General features: G+C 38.6%; 1 protein-coding gene across 7 annotated transcripts in view; it reads left to right on the plus strand.

The window, feature by feature from the left end:
• ARAP2 (ArfGAP with RhoGAP domain, ankyrin repeat and PH domain 2) overlaps positions 1 to 22,861 on the plus strand; it is a 194,189-nt gene that overhangs the window by 31,258 nt on the left and 140,070 nt on the right. For all 7 annotated transcript variants that reach the window (XR_006281136.1, XR_006281135.1, XM_038400790.2 and 4 more), the window contains exons 6-8: positions 73 to 429; positions 5,903 to 5,972; positions 18,000 to 18,120. Coding sequence is in view for 5 of the 7 variants with exons in the window: in XM_038400790.2 (XP_038256718.1) it covers positions 73 to 429; positions 5,903 to 5,972; positions 18,000 to 18,120 (548 nt within the window). In the remaining 2 variants the exon portion in view is untranslated. The remainder of the gene's footprint in view (positions 1 to 72; positions 430 to 5,902; positions 5,973 to 17,999; positions 18,121 to 22,861) is intronic.

The raw sequence follows: 22,861 nt of genomic DNA on the forward strand, positions 1-22,861 counted from the left end.
ATTACTACAGTTTTATTTATGCAATGTACTTATTTAATTAACCAAGAGTAAAATTCTGTTGTTTTCTTCTAGTGTATTTAATACCCCGATAGGAAAAGCATCATCTGAGGACCGTGTGAAAAATGAATTAATATCTCAAGAGGATAAATTTATGTTACCAGAACAGCTTGCTAGTGAATCTGAATATACTACTGTGGAAGAATGTTCTCCATATTTAAGAACAAAAAAACATAAAGCCAAAAAGTATTCTTCATTCCCTACTATGAACCGAAGCAGAAATCTGGAACACTCTGTTAAGCCTCTGTTTCCGCCATTTGGTGATAACCAGACTATAACCTCAAATGATTCAATAACACCCTATGCCTGTTTTTATGGATCATCATTAAAGAAGGTTAAAGCAGGGTGGTTAGATAAACTGTCACCTCAGGGGTATGTAGTATTTTCTATTATTATTTAATACATCTTATGTTTGCATGTTATGAAAATTAGTTATATTAGTCTATAGTCCAAATAATGGGTAATTGTTTTCTTTTGGGAAAAAGTAGAGTATATTGGGGAACAGAGGGAACAATAGTAATAAATATGGTGTAGGTTTTTTCTTTTGAATTTTTTTCAGTTTTTGAAGTAATGTTGCTCATTCCAGAGATTATTTAATAGGTGCACTTAAGGAAAGATAAGTTTTTAATGAAACAGTTAGCAAGCACTTATGAATTACAGGTTGTGAATTCTGCTATAAATTGTTATTGTGTCTTATCCTGAAACTTTTTAGAAAAGTTCTTCTTTGGACCAAAATCAGAAATACAATGGACTCTGATGTTGTAAGATTCCATTTACCAGACTTGTTGTAGGTAGATATAAAAATCGCTTCCTAGGCTGGAGGCATTGTTGAGTTTCTCAGGCTTTTTGGTTCCAGTGCTGCCCTATCTTCTGATCTGATTCATAGATTTTTTTTTTTTATTTTAAGTTCAGGAGGCACAATTTATTTTCTAATCTAACCTTCTGTGAAGCACGCACAAAAGAGCATCATCCATCACCTGAAGCCCATAACTTCTTTGAGCTTCAGCATGTTTTTTTAGAAAGACATCTAGTCTTGATTTAAAGACCATAAAGGTTGGAGAATCCACTATATCCTAGTTAAATTGTTCCAATAGTTAATTACCCTGTAAAAATGTGCAGCTTTTTATAATATGAATTTGACTAGGTTTATTTTTTGAATCATTGGACCTTTTTTCTTTTTACCTTTTTGTGCTATATTAAAGAGCCATCTGCTGTCAGCTAGCTTTTTCCCATGTACGTACTTGTAGACTATAATCAGGCCACTTCTTAACCTTCTCTTCAGTAAGCTAAATACATTAAACTTCTTTAGTTATTCACTTTAAGGCAGGTTTTCCAGACCTCATTCTTGTATCTCTCTTTTGAACTTTCTTCCAATTTGTCCACACATTTTTTGAAGTGTGGATACCAGAATCGGACACACTATTCCAGTAATTCATATATTCCAAGGACAGAAGGGACCACTGAGATCATCTAGTCCACTGGTTCCCAAATTTTAACAACCCACGAAACCCTGTCACTAAAATGTCAAGTCTCGTGAACCCCCTCCTAAAAATGAACATTTCCAGGGATTTTCTCCTTTACCTGAATATAAATTAGAAAAGCAGTGATCTTGGAAATATAAAATTGGTTTTTATGACATGCTGATTACACACTATGTATTATTATTATTTATCATGACAGTATCTTTATTGCATTATGAAAATGGCAACACTCTTCCGAGATCTCACTTCTGTCGCTTGTATCACTTTGAATAAGCCTGTTATACTACAAGGCTTCTATGTTTCATCAAGGAGTATCAGATGTAAACAGAGTAAACAGCATGCAGGGATTTAAAAAGCTGTTCAAATCAAATCAATTCAAATCAAGAATTCCTCCTGCACAAGCATTCAGGTCTTGAGCAGTCCAGGCAAACCACACACGTTACAGTGAAGTTTAAACTTGTTCTTCATCATCATTTTTAAAACAATACTAGCTGCCTGTTTCATTTTAAAAACAGCAAAAAATATCCACCTCCCTTTGCATTTCTTATAAGGAGACTTGAAGTTTAAATCTCCTCAGTGTGATAGATATGCTGGCTTTGATCTACTTAGCTCTTGGAAGTCCAGGGGCTCTGGGCTGCTGGCCCCAGCGTCCCTAGGGACAGCTTTGTCTGCCATTAGGGAATTTTTTCACGCGAACCCCCTGTAACTGGAACCCCAGTTTGGGAACCACTGATCTAATCTGACCTCTTGTATAGCATAGGCCACAGAACTCCCCCCCCCCCCCCCAAAATCCCCACAGCAGAAATGTATTTATTTATTTATTTTATTTTAAGGAAAAAACATCCAATTTTGATTTTAAAATCGTCAGTGATGGAGAATCCACCACAACCCATGGTAAATTGTTCCTATGGTTAATTACCCTCACTGTTTTAAAAACCTCATGCCTTATTTTTAGTGTAAATTTGTCTAACTTCAACATCCAATCATTGGATCCTGTTATACCTTTCTCTACTAGACTGAAGAGTTGACTATCAAATATTTGTTCCCCATGTAGGTACTTATAGCCTGTAATCAAGTTGCCCCTTTACCTTCTCTTTGATAAGCTGAATTGAGATCCTTGAGTCTATCAAGGATCTATCTATAAGACATATTTTCTAATCCTTTAATCATTCTCATGGCTCTCCTCTGAACTTACTATTTGCAAAATATATCAAACTGGCCATAACATTAAATAGTTAGCAGAGCTACATAGAACACTTACGTTATAATTCATGTACCAGTGAACTGAGTCATGTGCCTTATTTAAACTCCCAAGTATGTGTCCCACACTTTAGGAAAAGCTGTGTAACAAGATGCTAAATAGAATTCTCAGGGTATAAGTTCTATTTTATGTTCATTGCAAATCTGGTACTTAAAATTAGAGCACAATTTTGCTCTCTCCAGTTAATTCTGTAAAAAAATATAAAGCCACTCAGTTTACTTGGTATATAAAACTGAATTTCCTTTTTTCTCTGCACAGCATTTTGAGGTAGTACTTGTAGGATTTATTGACATTTTTAATGGAGACTGGATTTTACACTGGCCTTTTCAGGTTGAGAATGGTTATGATTTATTGTTGTCATAAAATAAAAGTTAGTTAATTAAACCAGAGCTGCTGCTATTTAATTAAAGTTTTGATAAACTCTCACAGTCTACTAATCTTAAAACAGAGCACTCATTTAGCAGGAAGGGAAATAATGTTGGGAAAAGAGATGTTAGAGAGGGATCTCATTCTTGCTTAATTAACTGTTTAATAGGTTTTAGAATTGAAACTCATATACAGATAACTAATGGGCCGTCAATATTTTTAATGAACAGAATGGACTATTTCACGTTCATGTAATTTTTTTTAAAGTGGTCTTTATATAGAGTTTATTATCTCCATTTGCTCTTAATAATCAAAAATACACATCATGTTAAATCATTCCAGTAAATGATACATATATTTTTTAAAATGGAATTTGTTTCATATATTGTAGTTGGTAGTCCATGGCCTTGAGTAAGTGCAAACTCTGGGAATAGGTATGTGGGTGGTAAATGGCTTGTTGGTCATGTGAACTGTATCATGAAGTGTCCTTTTTGGGGGGATGGCAATCAGGTGACCAGATGTCCCAATTTTATAGGGACAGTCCTGATATTTGGGGCTTTTTCTTATATAGGCGCCTATTCCCCCCCACCCCCGCCTGATATTTCACATTTGCTATTTGGTCACCCTAGATGGTAATGAGCGAGTTGCTACAGGCTCTCAAATTTCTCTCTTGGGACTCCAAGGCATCTAAAACCTTAACTCTGTCTCCAGGAGGAGCAGCCCATCCTTTATTCCCTGTACCTATGGATCCTGTGTTCCTTTTCCTTATGACTTCTAGGAGCATTGAAGATGGGACAGCAACAAACCAAATTAGGGTTTTCAGGAACATTCTCACTTTAGCTGAGATGCCTAATGATAGAGGACTGAAGGGACAAGGGTGTAAATAATTGGCATGGACCTGAGTACATGTTTGCCTGAAACTAGTCCCTGAACCCATCTAGACTTCAGAACTTTTTCAGGAGTCCTAGTCTATTATTATTCCAGCTATTTATTCCTATGGCTCGCATCTGAGAGATGCACTTTCCACTGTCTCTGTTTACTCTGCAATACTTCTCGTGGTGAGCTCCCATTTTTCTTTAGATTAAGAATCTGATTTAGTATTCTTTGTGTGATATCAAACATTTTCATGAGAGACTGAATAAAGGAGTACTGAATGCTTTTAGAGACTTCTGTGGCTTTGGCATGTACATACATAACATGCATTTAATAGTTCTATAAAATGTACAATTGATTTGAGTGATAATGACTGAGGAGTTCATCTCGTGGTGGGTGCTGGAGTGGGGCAGGCTTTTAAAGGGATGCTATCAACATAAAGAAACACACACCAGTCTGAAATTCTTCTATCTGTTGTTACAAACACCTAAGTTTCTCTAGAACAGTTTTGGGAGAAATGGTTGTTTCTTCAATTTGCTTATTTTTGCACTTGAACACTATATATTGAATTACATTGTATGCCCTGTTTAGATGATCAGTTTCCCCCTCTGTGTGTGTGTCTAAACAGCAACATGGATGACAAAAAGATGTAGGGTGAAATCCTGATTCCATTGAAGTTGATGGCAAAAATCCCATTTATTTCAGTGGGTCAGGAGTTTCTCATTTTAAAAATTAGGAAAATGTGGCTTTAAAACTGCAGAGTTTCAGAAGTAGTATGCAACACTAATTTTAACAGGTTTTTTTTATATTGCTGAATATAGACTAGATAGTTTCTCATTAACCCTTGCAGTCTATTATTGTTTATAAACAGCAGAAATTGAATGTACAGACACAGATAATGGTTGTCAGATCCCTCCACTAAAGAATGACTTGCCACCCATTCTCTGAAGTTCACCTGGGGACCGATGACAAAATATTTTAGCTGATCAGAACCATCGTGACTGATCATAAGGAGATAAGTAGTGTTAAACATCAATGTGCCAGGCCATTTAAGACTTTGTAGATGATCAACAAGTTTGAACGGAAGCAGACACTTATATCAGCCTTTTCCACGTGATTAGTAGGCAACGGCATTTTGCATCAGTCCGAGCTTTTGAGGTATCTTAAATGGTAGATTCAGACTGGAAGTGATGGAGGCAAAATTTCTTTGGCAGAGTCCATGTTGCAGAGGAAGGATTAAAGTCTCTTGGCTGGCTGAAGATGGTGGTTAACACTCTGGGGGTATCTTATCAGCATCTCTGGGCTGTGATAGAGTGTGGCTTATGCTCTTGAGTGGTGGTTTCTTAGCTTCTTATCCCACTAGTGAGATGTACTGACATGGAAGTACAAGTAGACTTAGTCTGCAGGGATATGGAGATGGGATGTGAGAGAAAAGATCTTGCTTCTTCCAGATCACCTGTGTGTTTAAACTTCATTGCCTACTAAGTTGTAAAAGTAAATTACTAAAATTGCTTCAGTTTTTATTTGTTAATATTATCAATATAAGCAAAAAAGGTGGTCGTGATGGGGAAGATTATGTAGATAAAAATATGAAATATATATCATAAATAAATTGGTAACACTGCACCTAATAATAGCGATCATTCTTTTTTCTTGTATCTGAAACCAATATTTTATAATATTGAAAACATAATGTGGCTGAACTCAAAAATGAAACTGTTCTAATTTTGTAGATGTTTAGGCCTAAATACTGTTAGGCATGCTTCCACTTTTCCTATTGTTCTCAATTTGAAAAGTTCCCAGTAGCAATGTGGTACTAGCTTGTTTATATAACCATTTAAAATACTTAATTTTTAATTTACAGAAAACGTATGTTTCAGAAGCGCTGGGTTAAGTTTGATGGAGACAGTATTTCTTATTACAATAATGATAAGGTAAGCACCTCTTTGTGTTGTTTTTAAATAAGTATGTTTTGGTCTCCTACAGTTTAACTGGAAAGGTAAAGTGTAGATGAGCTAAGCTTACTGTAACATAAAAGAATTAGTATTTGTTTATAACTTGTTTCTAAATAGTATTTTCACTTGCAAAATATTAGGATGTGACACTATATTAAATGTTGAAGATACTGTTGGGATCTTCAGCTAATATTCCTTTTTTTCTTATCCCCTTCCTGACCTTTCCAGAGAGGTATCCTCAGAACTTCTGCTTTTTTTTAAGACATATGTACTTCAGAAAATCTGCAAAACTGAACAAGATCATGTAAACTACGCTGCAGGATCACGCAAACCATGCTATTTAGCCTATGACAGTGACTTTTGTTCTCACTTGTCATGGCAAGCTGAGTATGATGGAATTACTGATAAGCTTGTAAAAAGGATTGAATTTGGCACACATTCTTTTCATTAATCAGTGTGGTTTCTGTTCCTGATTTTAACTTTCTTCTGGGAATCACCATATTGGACAAGACTGACTAGCTTTTATCTGAACTGGCTTGTATATAAAACCAACGGTATTCTACACTGTATAGTGCTATGGAATTGGGGAGTGGAAATCATTTCTTTCTGACCCCCACTGGCTATTGGCTTATACTTCCTGCTTATACTTATACTGAGAATTGATGGCAGCTAAACTTTTGCCACAGTTAGTGTAAACGAAGCAGCTCTTGTTACTCCCTCTACTGTCCTGTGTGTGTGTGTGTGTGTGTGTGTGTGTGTGTGTGTGTGTGATCTTGTGTTGAAAAATCTTATTAAACTATTTGTCTTGGCAACTGTGAATTCCTTAGGTAACTTATCTTTTGATATATGTTGTACAAAATAAGTTTTTACCCAATTTAAATTAGTTGCATCAGCTTTTCATCAAAAGGCTTCTTGTTCCTTGTTGAAATTTGGTTATATAGGAGTTTTATGTAATGTTTCCTTTTACTATTCTTCCAGATCACTGCTAAATATATTGAACACTCTCAGTTCCAGGACTCATCCCCTGGATACCTAGATATTTTGTTGCTGAAAATTGGCCATTTATTCCTGCTCTTTGCTTCCTATCTCTCAAGCAGTATTCACCTACAACAGGACTCTACCTCTTGCCCTATGGTTCACAAGATCCTGAGCTGCTTTTAAGTAGAAGAAAATGAACTGAACTAAACTCCAGATCAAGACGTGTGTGTGTGTGTTGGGGTTGAGAGTGAGTTTATTTGAAACATCGAGAGCATTTCCTGGCAAAGAAACAATAGGAGTGCCTGGCTAAAACAAAACACCAGTGACCAAGTCCATCTCTCTTTGCAAAGGCTATAACTTTTCTGAAAACTATGGTGGAGACCAATAATCAAAACTCCTGAAGGGGCTTTTTATTATGATTATTTAGATCATTAAGAACAAATGAGAAACTTCTAGCACAGAATGGTCTGATATGCTACCAGGACATAAAGACTACACTGAAGGGGATAAGGAGATTAGACAAAAGCTGAATGATTTCTTTTCATGAATCTTCACCATGCAAATTATTTGGGAGCAAGGGAGAAGGGCTACTCAAGATTACTTTGTTACATTAAATGTAAAAGTAAGGCATGATCGGGGGACGGAGCAATTGATAGAATAATTTCAAGATTCAAATGGCATTGAATCACAAATCTTAGATGGCATTCACTCAAGGGTAGGAGCTGCAGAACAAAGTAAAGCCACTAACAATATAGAGAATTCAGCATTCGACTGAAGCATTGTCCCCTTTGTAACTAATGTGTTGAAGAGAAAAGGTGCTAAAACTGACTTTATTATAGATTATTGAGCCATACATCTGTACTAGGTAAAATAATTAAAAAGATCACTGAAGATAAATGCTTGGGATAAGCGCCTCCCTGCCACCTCAGTCCCTACTGCATTTGATGCAGGAATGGGAGAAGCCAGTCACAAGGATGCCTTCAGAGGACCCCTCACAAGCCCCAGCATAGGTGGGAATGTGTTTTGAGGAACAAAGCAATAAGAACCCTATAAAAGCCTGACTTAACATGTTCTTAGCCCCCTCTTCTTCTCACCCTTGGATTAGGAGAGCGTGTTTTTGGTGGATAAATATGTGACTTGGCCACATGCCATAGTAATACTTATGCGGATAAATTGCAGAGCCTGCAGATCTCTCCTAACTGCACTAAATATCTTGACAACAAGGAGTCCACTGGCACCTTAAAGACTAACAGGTTTATTTGGGCATGAGCTTTCATGGGTAGAATACCCCACTTCTTCAGATGCATGGTGTGAAAATTAAAGATGCAGGCATAAATATACTGACACATGAAGAGAAGGGAGTTTCCTTACAAGTGGAGAACCACTGTTAACAAGGCCAATTCAATCAGGGTGGATGTGGTCCACTCCCAATAATTGATGAGGAGGTGTCAATACCAAGAGAGGGAAAATTGCTTTTGTAGTGAGCCAGCCACTCCCAATCCCTGTTCACGCCCAAATTAGTGGTGTTTAATTTGCAAATGAATTATAGCTCTGCAGTTCTCTTTGAAGTCTGTTCTTAAGAACATAAGAATGACCATATTGGATCACACCAAAGGTCCATCCAACCCAGTATCCAGTCTACCGACAGTGCCCAATGCCAGGTGCCCCAGAGGGAGTGAATTTAACAGGTAATCATCAAGTGATCTCTCCTGCCATCCATCTCCACCCTCTGACAAACAGAGGCTAGGGTCACCATTCCTTACCCATCCTGGCAATAGCCATTAATGGACTTAACCTCCATCAATTTATCCAGTTCTCTTTTAAATCCTGTTATAGTCCTAGCCTTCATAACCTCCTCAGGCAAGGAGTTCCACAGGTTGACTGTGCGCTGAGTGAAGAAGAACTTCCTTTTATTTCTTTTAAACCTGCTACCCATTAATTTCATTTGGTGGCCCCTCATTCTTATATTATTGGAACAATTAAATAACTTTTCCTTATTCACTTTCTCCAGACCACTCATGATTTTATATACCTTTATCATATACCCCCTTAGTCTCCTCTTTTCCAAGCTGAAAAATCCTAGTCTCTTTAATCTCTCCTCACCCGTTCCAAACCCCTAATCATTTTAGTTGCCTTTTTCTGAACCTTTTCTAATGCCGGTATATCTTTTTTGAGATGAGGGGACCACATCTGTATGCAATATTCAAGATGTGGGTGTACCAGGGATTTATATAAGGGCAATAAGATATTCTCCCTCCTTATTCTCTCTCCCTTTTTTAATCCCGTTTGCTTTTTTGACTGCTGCTGCACATTGTGTGGATGTCTTCAGAGAACTATCCACAATGACTCCAAGATCTTTCTCCTGATTAGTTGTAGCTAAATTAGCCCCCATCATATTTTGTGTATAGTTGGGGTTATTTTTTCCAATGTGTATTACTTTACATTTATCCACATTAAATTTCATTTGCCATTTTGTTGCCCAATCACTTTGTTTTGTGAGACTTTTTGAAGTTCTTCACAGTCTGCTTTGGTCTTAACTATCTTGAGCAGTTTAGTATCATCTGCAAACTTTGCCATCTCACTTTTTACTCCTTTCTCTAGATTGTTTATGAATAAGTTGAATAGGATAGGTCCTAGGACTGATCCTTGGGGAACACCACAAGTTATCCCTCTCCATTCTGAAAATGTACCATTTATTCCTGCCCTTTGTTCCCTGTCTTTTAACCAGTTCTCAATCCATGAAAGGATCTTCCCTCTTATCCCATGACAACTTAATTTATATAAGAGCCTTTGGTGAGGGACCTTGTCAAAGGCTTTCTGGAAATCTAAGTACACTATGTCCACTGGATTCCCCCTTGTCCACATGTTTGTTGACCCCCCTCAAAGAACTCCAATAGATTAGCAAGACATGATCTCCCTTTACAGAAGTTTTTAAAGTTTTTTTGTTGTTGTTGTTGTTGAAGGATGGCTACTTTTAAATCTGTTATTGAATGTCCAGGGAGATTGAAGTCTTCTCCTATTGGTTTTTGTATATTACCATTTGTGATGTCTGATTTGTGTCCATTTATTCTTTTACATAAAGACTGTCCGGTTTGGCCAATGTACATGGCAGATGGGTATTGCTGGCACATGATCTTATATATCACATTAGTATGTGTGCCAGTATATTTATGCCTGCATCTGTAATTTTCACTCCATGCATCTGAAGAGGTGGGGTTTTTTACCCATGAAAGCTTATGCCCAAATAAATCTGTTAGTCTTTAAGGTGCCACTGGACCCCTCGTTGTTTTTGTGGATACAGACTAACACGACTACCCCTGTGGATACAGACTAACACAATAACCCCTCTGATAAATATCTTGAGACATTTGATAATTGTAATTAGGGGAAAGCGATTTAGATTTAGGATTTAATAGATAGATCCCTAAATTTTCATGTTAGGGCCACAGAGTTCTAAGTTGGGGCATGTGGCTGGCCTTCCATTCTACTCTATATAGGTTCTTACCCTGTGCTAACCACTGTAGTATCTGAGTGCCTTTCAGTAGTGTGTTGAGCATTATATATAAGATCTGTCATGTGTTTCATCCTCTCATCAGGGAGAGAATTATGTGTGTAGGTATCCACTCATTATACTCCACATGTGAACATAGCCATTATATGAACAACATACCCCCATATCTCAATGTCTGTACTTGGAGATTGCAGATTATGTATTCCTTATGCCACCTGTTCCTAAACCGAATTTCGCACCCCTTGATAATCTGTACCTTATTCCCTGATAACCAGAAATTTCTATGCTTAAACTCTGTACCATTTTCTTTTTACTTCAACATCATCTTAATAAAATTATTATTTCTGGTAGGGTTTTGTTTTGAGATTTAACTGCAGGCTGAGGATAACAGTGATAAAATGCAGTGTTTTATTGCCTGTAAACCCACAAGTCACTTCTAATAATTATTCCTTTATTTTAAAAATGATCTGAAGAGTCTGTGTATATATACAGAGTCTTATCTTCATGGAGGTGTTAACTAGAGTGTGGATAACTCAAACTGACACCTCCTAAGTTAACATAGCTTGGCTGAGAACAACCATGCTTCAAAACAACACTCAAGAAACGCAGAGTGAATTTTATTAGCTGCACAGAGTAGCTGCATTTCTCGTTCCAGAGCACTTGAGCTTTAATCCATACCCCTGACGGCAGTTTGCTCAAGTTTAAAGCACCACTTAACTTGAGCTAGAGATTTTTGACAGGTGTTGGGTTTGGGGAAACACACAAGTTATACTTGGAGCCAACACTGCAGTGAAAACAAGTGTTCAGTGTGCTCCTCTGTGTAACATGTTCAGAAATCAGGTTCTACTCCGACAGAGAATTTTTTCTTTATTTTAAATGTCTAGTTTCGTACTGTTTTTCACAAATAGTAACACACATTAATAATAAGTGAATCCATATTGTGAGGTGCTGACTAACCAGTTTTATGTTGCTACTGCTAGTCCTTGGCAGCTTTTAACTACAAGTGGTATTCACAGAGGTGTACTAACACTGGGTAGATGCTGAGAAGTTTAAAAATATTTCTGTATTTTATCTTGGAAAACTTACATATTTTAGTTGCCTTGTCTGCTTCACTTTAATTCAGAACTTGCAGAAGGTGAAGGAGTTAGAAGGAGAAGTTTGCCAAATGGCAAATAAGTTAAAAGAAAAATAAAGGAGGGGGGCAGCGAGGGAGTTGTATGTGTGACACCCCCTACACTTATGTGAAGAAAAATGTCCAATTTCCTGCAAACAGTCATTGACCTTCATACTGTTCTTCACTGAGCCACTGATGCTATTCATTTCTTATACATACATAGGCTTGAGCAAGCTAGTGTGGTGAGAGCAACATCCTATGTGGTTATATCTTTAACTGAGTGTGGTTAAGCGGAGAGAGTTTTATAAAAGGAAAATGTAATCTGAGGCTGCTTTTCAACTACCAAATCTGCATGGTTTTTTGTCTCAATATGCTGTCTGTTTTTTGACATAAGGAACTCCAATTCTACAAAACCTCCTGCTGATAATAGTTCATCTTAACTAATTAGCCTCTCACAGTTTGTATGGTAACTTCCAACCTATCTGTATGTGTGTGTGTGTATATCTATATCTATATCTTACTGTATGTTCCATTGTATGTGTCCGATGAAGTGGGCTGTAGACTACGAAAACTTATGCTCTAATAAATTTGTTAGTCTCTAAGGTGCTACAAGTATTCCTGTTCTTTTTGCGAATACAGACTAACGCGGCTGCTACTTTAAACTTAAATTATAGTAAAGCAAAAATGTTGGTATGGTAAGGTTATTTCAAATGTGTGAGGAGCTGGGACATATTAATTAGAGCTGTATTGAAAACGGTAAATCAGTTTCATGTATGATTTCAGAATCTGATTTCATTTAGATTTGCCCAGCAATTCTCCAGGTTGGCTTTTTAGAAACTGGCTAGGCAAGCTGTCAGGCAACCAATGAAGGTTCTGTCAGAGATGTTTGTGGTTTTGTCAGACCTAAATCACAATCAGACCACCTCCACAAAAAGGCTAGATTTTGATGAATCTGTCCTCTCTGACAGAAAACCATTCCATCTGAGAACTTCTGACCGGTTGTGATATTACTATGGGTACTTCTGATGGGGAAGGAAATAGCTAAATCTTTCTAGCTAAGCAATCAGACAAGAAAGGTTTGTGAGGTGACTCGGAAATCGTCCTGATCAGAAAGGAATTTTTTTAATACTAGGCGTTTATTTCCTGTGCATGAGAAGTAGCTATTGACAAATGATTCATAAACTATTCCAGTTTCATTGTATTTACAATATGTACAGAATGAAGCTGGGTGTAAAGTTGTGTTGGTTTTGCACTATGCTAAAGCTTTACTTTTCACTTTCCTATCAGCTGCTACATGCGCAGAATTTTTTCATTGTTCCACCAAACTTTGTGTTTACCCACCCTCCAACACAGTTTGCATTCCCCTATCTAGAAGCCAGATGAGCAAGCTCAATTCCCTTATTACATTGTGGACTTTCAGTCTCTTTGTGTAGGAGCTACTCTTGCTGTACAAAAGGGTCTCTTCTTCTCAGATAAAAAAGGAGTACTTGTGGCACCTTAGAGACTAACAAATTTATTTGAGCATTATGCAAGGCACTTCCTCTCAGAAGTAAAAGTTCAAGTAATTGCTGTTACATTAACTTCCTTAGAGTTTTAAAAACACCCCATTAGTTTTTGTTAAATGTGTCCATCTTCTAGTGAAAGAGTGAAGGTGAGCTTTCAGCTGAGGCAGTCTGTAATAACTTTAATGTTGGGATATTCTTCCTGTATTGAGTGAGTATTAAAGTTAGTCATTTGCTCTTTCTGCTCCCTCAAATTCAGGTGAATAGATAAAACCCAAGCATAACAAGTCTAAATTCAATGTCATGACCATGTGAGTGTGCGTGTCTACCTTTCAACTATGGTAGTCTACTTCAACTCATGAGTGGAAACAGCATAAGGTTGAGGATGGGGGTGGAGGTGGTAAGTGCAGCTCAAGTAAGCTGTGTGATATAATCTTGTATCACATCTAAGTCACAGGAGTCATAAGTGTGAGGGGTGTTCTAGGTAACTTGTGGCAGAGAGAAAAGAAGCATCTGTGCGATGTTAGTTTGCTATTGGGTATGCTGCTGCTGCTCACATTTGTCCATCTTTACCTGCAAACACCTAATAGCTATATCTTCCAAATGTGTTGAGGTGAAAAAAGGGCTGGTTATGCCCACGAGGCATAAAGGCCTGGGGAAATATAACGGTGTGAGACCTATGTAAGTGTTCATAAAAAGAATAATTTAGTGCATAGGGCACTGGACTGGGATTCTAAAGTTATGGGGTCAATTGCTGGCTCAGTCAAAGACTTCCTGTGAAACCTTGGGCAAGCCACTTCTTTATCTACTCTGTGTTCAGTTCCCTGTATTTAAAAGTGGGGATTATATTTCCCAAACTCCCAGGGGTTTGTGGTGATAAAATCTAATACAGATTGTCAGGTACTCTGAAATTATGGTAGTGAGGTCCATATAAATATCTGGAGTGATAGATTTCAGCAGGATTTGTATATTGTCCAGCATATGTACATTTCTGCTATGCAATTCAATAGATTAACAGTGTTTTGATTTATAAAATTTTACAGTAAGACACCTGCATGGCACTCCAGGGCCTTTGACATAAAATACAAAAAAACAATAAATTGAAAGTAGTAGCTAACCCCACCAGCAGCCCCAACACAACTAGGCCCACACAAGACTCTCTGCTCCCAATGCTGTCCTTTGCGATCCCTTCCTGTGCCCTCCTCCCTAAGGGCATTGTAAACCTGGATCTGTGCGTTTGAACTCGGGGTGTTCAATCCCATGCTTTAGTGTCCACTCTGCGTTGGGTTTACAATTGCTGGGCCTGGGTGTCTCAGCCATGCAAATGCTGCACTAGCCAAACCTTTTGATTTGGTTCTGAGGCTTGAGCTATGCCCTTGCTGCAAAGTGATAAGGCTGGGACCCAAGTCTCAGCAGGCCTTGGACTCAGACCCACCTCCCAGAAGGGGCCTAGGCCCTTAGTCCTGAGTACTTGCTGAGCTGAATCAGGCATGCGGATGGTGGGGGGGTTGGGCTCAAACCTGAATCTGGGTTTACATTGCAGTGTAGATATACCCTAAAAGTCTGAGTAAATAGATACTCCTTGTCGTATGCTCCATCTGTCAAAAGATCTGGACTCTTTTAGATAAAGGAGGGGAAACATTCCAAAGTAGAAGGCTGCTGATGGAGAACATTCTACCACTTCCCTCCTTTGTTTTTCTTTTTTTTGAGGGGGCTGTAGTATGAGAGCCATTCTGATTGATTGCAATTTTGGCAGCATGGAACATGGGGGCAGAGAGTCTCCCACGTAGGACGGCTTATAACACTCAGCTAGGGTTACCAACAAAATAACTAACTTAAACATAAAGGATGGAATGAACATTTTATTTTATTTTATTTTATTTTATTTTATTTTATGGCTAGTTGGAGGGGATGTTTTAACCATGAGCTGCGGTGGTGAGAGGAAATGTAACATTTTAGTAATTTCTAGTTGCAGAACTCTTTCCATCATCAGCCTGTCTTTTCTTATATTTAGACCAAGTGCAAGAACTTTTAGTCCCTAAGTCAATAGGAATAGACGTGCCCTCTCTAATCTGCCAGTAAAAAACTCATAGTCTTACAGCAGCTGTGTAGCTAGTCATAGCTACAGCACTAGTTCTGGTAATTAGGGTTACCAAAAAGAAAAGGAGGACTTGTGGCACCTTAGAGACTAACAAATTTATTTGAGCATAAGCTTTCGTGAGCTACAGCTCACTTCATCGGATTCATAAGCTTATGCTCAAATAAATTTGTTAGTCTCTAAGGTGCCACAAGTCCTCCTTTTCTTTTTGGTAACCCTAATTACCAGAACTAGTGCTGTATACAGACTAACATGGCTGCTCCTCTGAAACCTAGGGTTACCAAAGTCTTTTCATTTATAAATTCCTGTTCCAAGTTCCTCAGAAGTTCCTAAAATGTGACCTTCATTAAAATTTTCCAGGTCTGTTCTCTGCCCTGAAGGGGTGTACATTTTCAATTTTGGCAAAATGCATTTGTGTTTCTTGGTCCCTATGTCCAAAATGTGCTACCTGTCGGAGAGAGGAGAGAAACAGAGTACAAAGAAAAGAGGTTTTACTAAAAAAACAAAACAAAACAAAAAAACACACTATGAAATAAGAATAGTTGTTGGTCGTATTAGCAATCTGATAGAGTAATGCTGCAACAGTACCTAACATAACCAGTAGATGCCTGCAAACACCGGAAGATAATTATATACGAGTGCCTTTAGAAAGGGCATCTGCTATTGGAATTTGTTACCTTATGATTCTATTTTGTGAAGTGTAAAAAAAAACTTTAATGCTGCTCCCAAATTTTTCTGACAAATGAATAGCTACTGTATTAAAATGCCTTTTCAAAGAAAATATAGTCTTAATGTTATGTTTTTCTGTGTGTAATCCTTTATTTCATTGTGCTATCCACTAAGATAAAATTACCAAAACAGTCATTCTTCACATAGTTGTAGAAGTGTTCGCTTGAAATAAAATGCATCATTTTTATTGCATCCTTATATTTTCACTATATTGCAATTGTCCGAACAGCTTTAATTGAATATATATGTATTTAAAAGGGAAAAACGTGAGACATGTAGCATGTCTTTACATAGATCAGTAATACAGTGAATAAATAGAAAATATGTTCAATGGGCGCTCAGCATTTAACCTTAAAAATGATGCACTGAGTACAGACATAGAGGATAATTTTATTATAAAAAGATCTAAGTAGAAAATTATTGTAACTAGGATTTTTTGGGGGAAAGTGATTGAACCCTTTCCAGTCAGAAATATGTTGCTTTCTCACTTGTTAAATCCCAGTAGCATATTTGGGTTCTAATAAGAAGGCAAGTAGATCCAAGCATATTGAGGTTCAAAAAACCCAAGCTCTGAAGCTAAGCTGGTTTGCAGAAGTCCATTCTAGATCGGGGCGGGCAAACTACGGCCCGCAGGCTAGATGCGGCCCGCCAGCCATTTTAAGCCAGCCCTCAAGCTCCCGCTGGGGAGCAGGGTCTGGGGCTTGCCCTGCTCCAGCTGGGGAGCAGGGTTGGGGGCTGCTCCACAAGGCTCCCAGAAGCCGCGGCATCGCCCCCCTCTGGGTCCTATGCACTCCAATGGCCCCCTCCATCACTCCAACAGCGAAGAGACATGCCACTACTTCCGGGAGCTGCTTGAGATAAGCATCGCCCGAAGCCTGCACCTCTGAGCCTCTCCCCACACTCCAACCCCCTACCCCAGTTCTGATCCCTCTCCCGCCCTCTGAACCCCTAGATCCCAGGCTGAAGGACCCTCTTATACCCCAACCCCCTCATCTCCAGTCTACATCCTACTCCCCCATCTCAGCCCAGAGCCCCCTTCTGCACCCTGAACTCCTCATTTCTGGCCCCACCCCAGAGCCCACACCCCCAACCAGAGCCCTCACCCTCTCTAGCACCCGAACCCCAATTTTGTAAGCATTCATGGCCCACCATATAATTTCTATTCCCAGGTGTGTCCCTCGGGCCAAAAAGTTTGCCCATGCCTGTTCTAGATACAACTATACTATCTGATTTTCCGGCATATGCGCTCTCCCTCTCTCTCTCTCTCTCTCTCTCTCTCACAAACACATTGGAACTTGAATACCTATGATCCGTGGTCCCATTGGTGTAAGGGATGGCTTGAGCTGTTTGATTAGGGGTTTTGTTTTATTTTTGTTTTTAAAGTCTTGCTAAACTGTGGTAGGCTTTCTCCCTCCCCCACCTCTATTTTGGACCGTTTTGGAGCCAGAGACTGCCACCCCCACCAAATCAGAAGTATTAGGAATCCCAGACATTTTGCCATGTTAGTTCTGCGGTATGGTGCCTCCTATCTCTGTCTCCCTTCCAATCCCAGGCTAATCTATGCATCTCCTGTTCTCACTGACCAACTATGTGGAAAATACTTTCCTGGTGTTATGACATCTGGGGAAAAAGCTGATGGCTGCTGAAAAAGCTCCCTGACACTGTTCGATGAGTCATGTTTATCTGTGTACCTGATGTTTCCTGAAGTCGTAGGGATAGGCAAGACTGGTAAAACAAGGGTAAATTACAGTTGTCTACTGTCAGGCTGTCAGTGGCATTTTGGAATACAGAGTTTCATGTAATTGGAGTTTATAAAATGTGGTTCTACAGTATATTGGATAATGTACCTGCATGGAGTCAGACTCCTTCTGAGAAGGGGGCAGGTGAGGGTAGCGACATAAGGGTGAAATTGGTGTTATGTAGCAAATTCTGAGGGCGCAATCGATATGACTTATCAATAATGCAGTAGACTGAATTAATATGTGAACTTTACATCCATAATGGCATACATCTGACTAGAACTACCTACAATTTTGTGAAGTCGTATTAACTATTTCTATTATTTTTGATATAGGAAGTTTACTCTAAGGGAATAATCCTGCTCTCTGCGATAGCTACAGTCAGAGTCAATGGGGAAAATAAATTTGAAGTTATCACAGCTCATAGGACTTTTGTCTTCCGAGTGGAAAAGGAAGGTAAGCAGAGCACATATTTAAATGCCAACTGCTAGCAGATAGTATTGGTGGCTATAGGTAAATAACATTCCTAAAATCAGTGTTTTTGTATGCATGTTATCACACTTCCAGCAAGATCACTGGAATCCAGCTATCTTGGGCTCATATGATGTAGGTTTTTGTGACAGATCTTTATTCTATACCCCATGGATAGGTTACCTCCCAACTACAGTCTTAGGATTCCAAAGTTAGTCTAAAGGCTAAGTCTTTGAGTCCTCTATGCAGTTCAGCCCTAGGACTATTTGGCAGAGATTGTCTTAGCCTGAGTTTTTCATTCACTAGAACGAAGTGCCTTTCCCATAGCCCAAACTGCCTGTATTAAAGGCCTACTTTCTTAAAGCAAATTTGTGCTTCAATCACATCTGCTGGAACATGCAGATTGTTTTATATTGTTTGCGGGATTTAATTTATAGAAATCCAGTTTGAAGTACTGTATTGGTTAGAAAAAAATAAAGGGTATTTTCCAGCAGGTATGGGGGGGGGGTTTGAAATGGCATAAAGCAAAATTTTTCTGGGTATTCTTGAACATTTTATTAGAGCTACTTATAATCTCTGTACTCTCAGCCATCTGTTCTGAGTGACTGTTCAGTATTAAAATGACAAAGAGCAAAGTGAAGTTGATGGCTTGAATGTGGAGATCGAAGAAATCTGGCTTGGGTTTTCTGGTGGCTTATATTTAATGTCAAATGTGCAGTGTTTCCAATGAGCTTTTTTTGATAGTCAATAAGGATAAATTTAAACTAGAGGCCACAGTAATTTCTTGTAGATTTTTTTTTATCATCAACCTCTAGAGTATTATGGAAAAACATTACCAAAAAGTGTGTACAGCTTGAGTTATTTATGAAAAATCCAATAAAAATGGAATATTAATTAAAATATATTTATTTATTTATTTATTTATTTATTCACAGCAGTGTACACTAGCACCAATATAGTTAAAAGCCTGTCAGCATTTCCATTATCAACTCCAATTTTTATGGGGTTATGGCTTGGCTAAAACATTTGCTCCAGGCTATAACTTTGAGTGCAGTATCCCAGCCTGTGGAAAAAAATCCTTATCAGGTTTGGCTCAAATCATTTCAGGCATTTTTACATTGTTGGCCAGCTTAAAAATAGGTCTGCAATTTTTTTAAAAAGATGGTTTTTGGTTTTTTAATTGTTGCTCAAAAATATTTTCATTGTAACATGAAACTTTGTAGGGCCATAATCTGCTTTATGTACCTATGCCTTTGGATAATGAGAAAACAGCATCAACTATTAATTTTTATTTACAAGCTTTTTAAAGTGTTCCTCTGTGTGCCCTATGACAAACCTTTTATATGGGTTACAAATTGTATTTTTCTTAAATGTGCAGCTCTCCCTTGACAGAACAGCCTGCTTAGGCAGCTGTTGCTTTACTGTTCTAAGTAGGTTTGGGACAAATAATATGGTCCGTACCAATATCTAGAGCCATTTTGAAGTATTCAGTAATTTATACACCCGATTTCCCTTTCCTGTGTATGCACAAACTATTCTTGAACCAATCACAACTTGCATGAATTTGTTCATGGCTGAACAATATTCAGGGGATATTTCCAAGGGTTCCTGTCATTTGTGGCTTTGCATAAAGCATTCAAGAGCAAGATTTTTCCAATATATTTCAGTCTGAGTCTTGCTTGTTAACTCTTCACTGTAAGAATATCAAAGCATGAATGTGCTTTCTTTTTGGTCACCTAAGTCACATGTTGTTGTTTCTGGATTGGTAGACGATAAGGCTTGATAAACAGAAAGGGGGCCTAAATAAATCACAATTCTCTGATTCTCTTATGGCTTTTCTACACAGGTTTTGCTTCACTTTAGTTAAAGTTAGGTGGGTAGACAAGTCCTCAGGGAGGTTCAGAAAATGCTCCTAAGAGTTACTCTATGAAGACGTAACTAGGCACAGGGCATTGAGCGTATTTTAAAATATTTTCCTTACCTGTTTTCCACAGAAGTATTATGCTCTGGCAGACATGGATCCCATGCTTTTTGGGGGAAAGAAGAAAACTGGATTTAAAAATGAGGGGAGGAGAGACTAACTGTGAAATAAGTTTTGTGAGCTGCTTACAGTAGATTTTGTATTCATTTTTTTTCTTGTCCCAGATGCACAAAGTTTGTATGTGAGCAGTACTAATTGTGAAGACTTAACGCTCTTTGTACCGGGACAGGAGGTTTAAGACAACTGTCTCATATGGTAAATGTGCTCTGCAATGCACTGTTAGACAGATGCACTAGCTCTGCTTGAGCTAGCATGCTTCAAATAGCTGTGTGGCTGGGTGTAACGTGGGGAGCGGCTTGGGCTTGCTGTCCAAGTATGTCAGGGGTCCAGGCAAGTTTGTACTTGGATGGCAGCTCGATCTGTCACCCATGCTACCTCCAGCTACACTATGTTAAACGTGTTAGCTCGAGTACAACTAGCGCATATCTGTCTACTTGTGCTGGGACGCACGCTCCCAGCTGCAGTGTAGATGTATCTACAGTTATGTTAATAAACAATGTCCCAATCTATTTTGTAATCTGAATATGATTTGATTAGAATTTAACAATGTTTGTGGAAAACTTTTTTATATTAACTTGGCTCCATCAGTGACCTACATGTTGAAATACTTTTTTTATGTACCCATTGATCTTTTGAACTATCCACTCTAAGAGATATGCTTGAAACGCCTTTCCTGAGGTGATCTGTGAAGCTGCTGTTCTCTCTTCTTTAAGATCCCTCCATGACACCCCTTTCTAAGATGATGTTCATAAGAAAGGAGTTGAACAGACATTCATGCTCTACCTTGCTATGCACATACCTTTTGCTGAGTAACAACTTTTTGCTTATCTTTTTGCTGTAGTCCTTGTTCTTCCTCCCATGTCTGCATCCTGTTGTTTTGTCACCCTCTCTTTGCATTCTTTGAGATACGTATAATGTTTGTTTGCCTGTAATCTAGGCTTACAACACATGTTTAGGTGCTGAAACATATTAGATTTGATTAAAAAAAAATGGAAAATTCAACTCTGAATTTCTTTCTGGAAAAAAAAATTAATCAGTTTCATATCTTATTCTCTGAATTAAATCTCCCAAAGCAAATGGAGTTTAAGCTTTTATCATAGTCCTGCCACAAGTGGGGGCAAGTCTAATAATAACTCTGATAATATTCACCATTTACATATATCTTGATCTTGGTCCTGTGCAATAACTGGACAGAATGGATGAGTGAATGACTGAGTAGAATTTTATTACTTCTAATACTTCCTTTTGTAGCTTTGTAAGCTGTTACAGTAATACTGCATGTAAAGGGTATTCAAACAGACATTTCCTAAATGCCTTGGATAATGAAGACTTTAACGAGCTATATCTTAATGAAATAGATTGTAAACTGCAAAATATTTTTGCATAGAAACATTAGCTATATTATCAGTATTATATAGGCCTAAATTTTCAGAAATTCCTGCTGATTTTGAACGCCCCAGTTTTTGGGTGTTGAACTTGACCATATTTCCATAGTTTGGATTCTCAGCACTTCCAGGTTTCAGAGTAGCAGCCGTGTTAGTCTGTATTCGCAAAAAGAAAAGGAGTACTTGTGGCACCTTAGAGACTAACAAATTTATTAGAGCATAAGCTTTCGTGAGCTACAGCTCACTTCATCGGATGCATTTGGTGGAAAAAACAGAGGAGAGATTTATATACACACACACACAGAGAACATGAAACAATGGGTTTATCATATACACTGTAAGGAGAGTGATCACTTAAGATAAGCCATCACCAACAGCAGGGGGGGAAGGAGGAAAACCTTTCATGGTGACAAGCAGGTAGGCTAATTCCAGCAGTTAACAAGAATATCAGAGGAACAGTGGGGGGTGGGGTGGGAGGGAGAAATACATGGGGAAATAGTTTTACTTTGTGTAATGACTCATCCATTCCCAGTCTCTATTCAAGCCTAAGTTAATTGTATCCAGTTTGCAAATTAATTCCAATGCAGCAGTCTCTCGTTGGAGTCTGTTTTTGAAGCTTTTTTGTTGAAGTATAGCCACTCTTAGGTCTGTGATCGAGTGACCAGAGAGATTGAAGTGTTCTCCAACTGGTTTTTGAATGTTATAATTCTTGACGTCTGATTTGTGTCCATTCATTCTTTTACGTAGAGACTGTCCAGTTTGGCCAATGTACATGGCAGAGGGGCATTGCTGGCACATGATGGCATATATCACATTGGTAGATGCGCAGGTGAACGAGCCTCTGATAGTGTGGCTGATGTGATTAGGCCCTATGATGGTATCCCCTGAATAGATATGTGGACAGAGTTGGCAACGGGCTTTGTTGCAAGGATAGGTTCCTGGGTTAGTGGTTCTGTTGTGTGGTGTGTGGTTGCTGGTGAGTATTTGCTTCAGATTGGGGGGCTGTCTGTAAGCAAGGACTGGTCTGTCTCCCAAGATCTGAGAGAGCGATGGCTCGTCCTTCAGGATAGGTTGTAGATCCTTGATGATGCGTTGGAGGGGTTTTAGTTGGGGGCTGAAGGTGATGGCTAGTGGCGTTCTGTTGTTTTCTTTGTTGGGCCTGTCCTGTAGTAGGTGACTTCTGGGTACTCTTCTGGCTCTGTCAATCTGTTTCTTCACTTCAGCAGGTGGGTACTGTAGTTGTAGGAATGCATGATAGAGATCTTGTAGGTGTTTGTCTCTGTCTGAGGGGTTGGAGCAA

Source organism: Dermochelys coriacea, chromosome 4, assembly GCF_009764565.3.
Source record: "Dermochelys coriacea isolate rDerCor1 chromosome 4, rDerCor1.pri.v4, whole genome shotgun sequence".
Classification (NCBI taxonomy): domain Eukaryota; kingdom Metazoa; phylum Chordata; order Testudines; family Dermochelyidae; genus Dermochelys; species Dermochelys coriacea.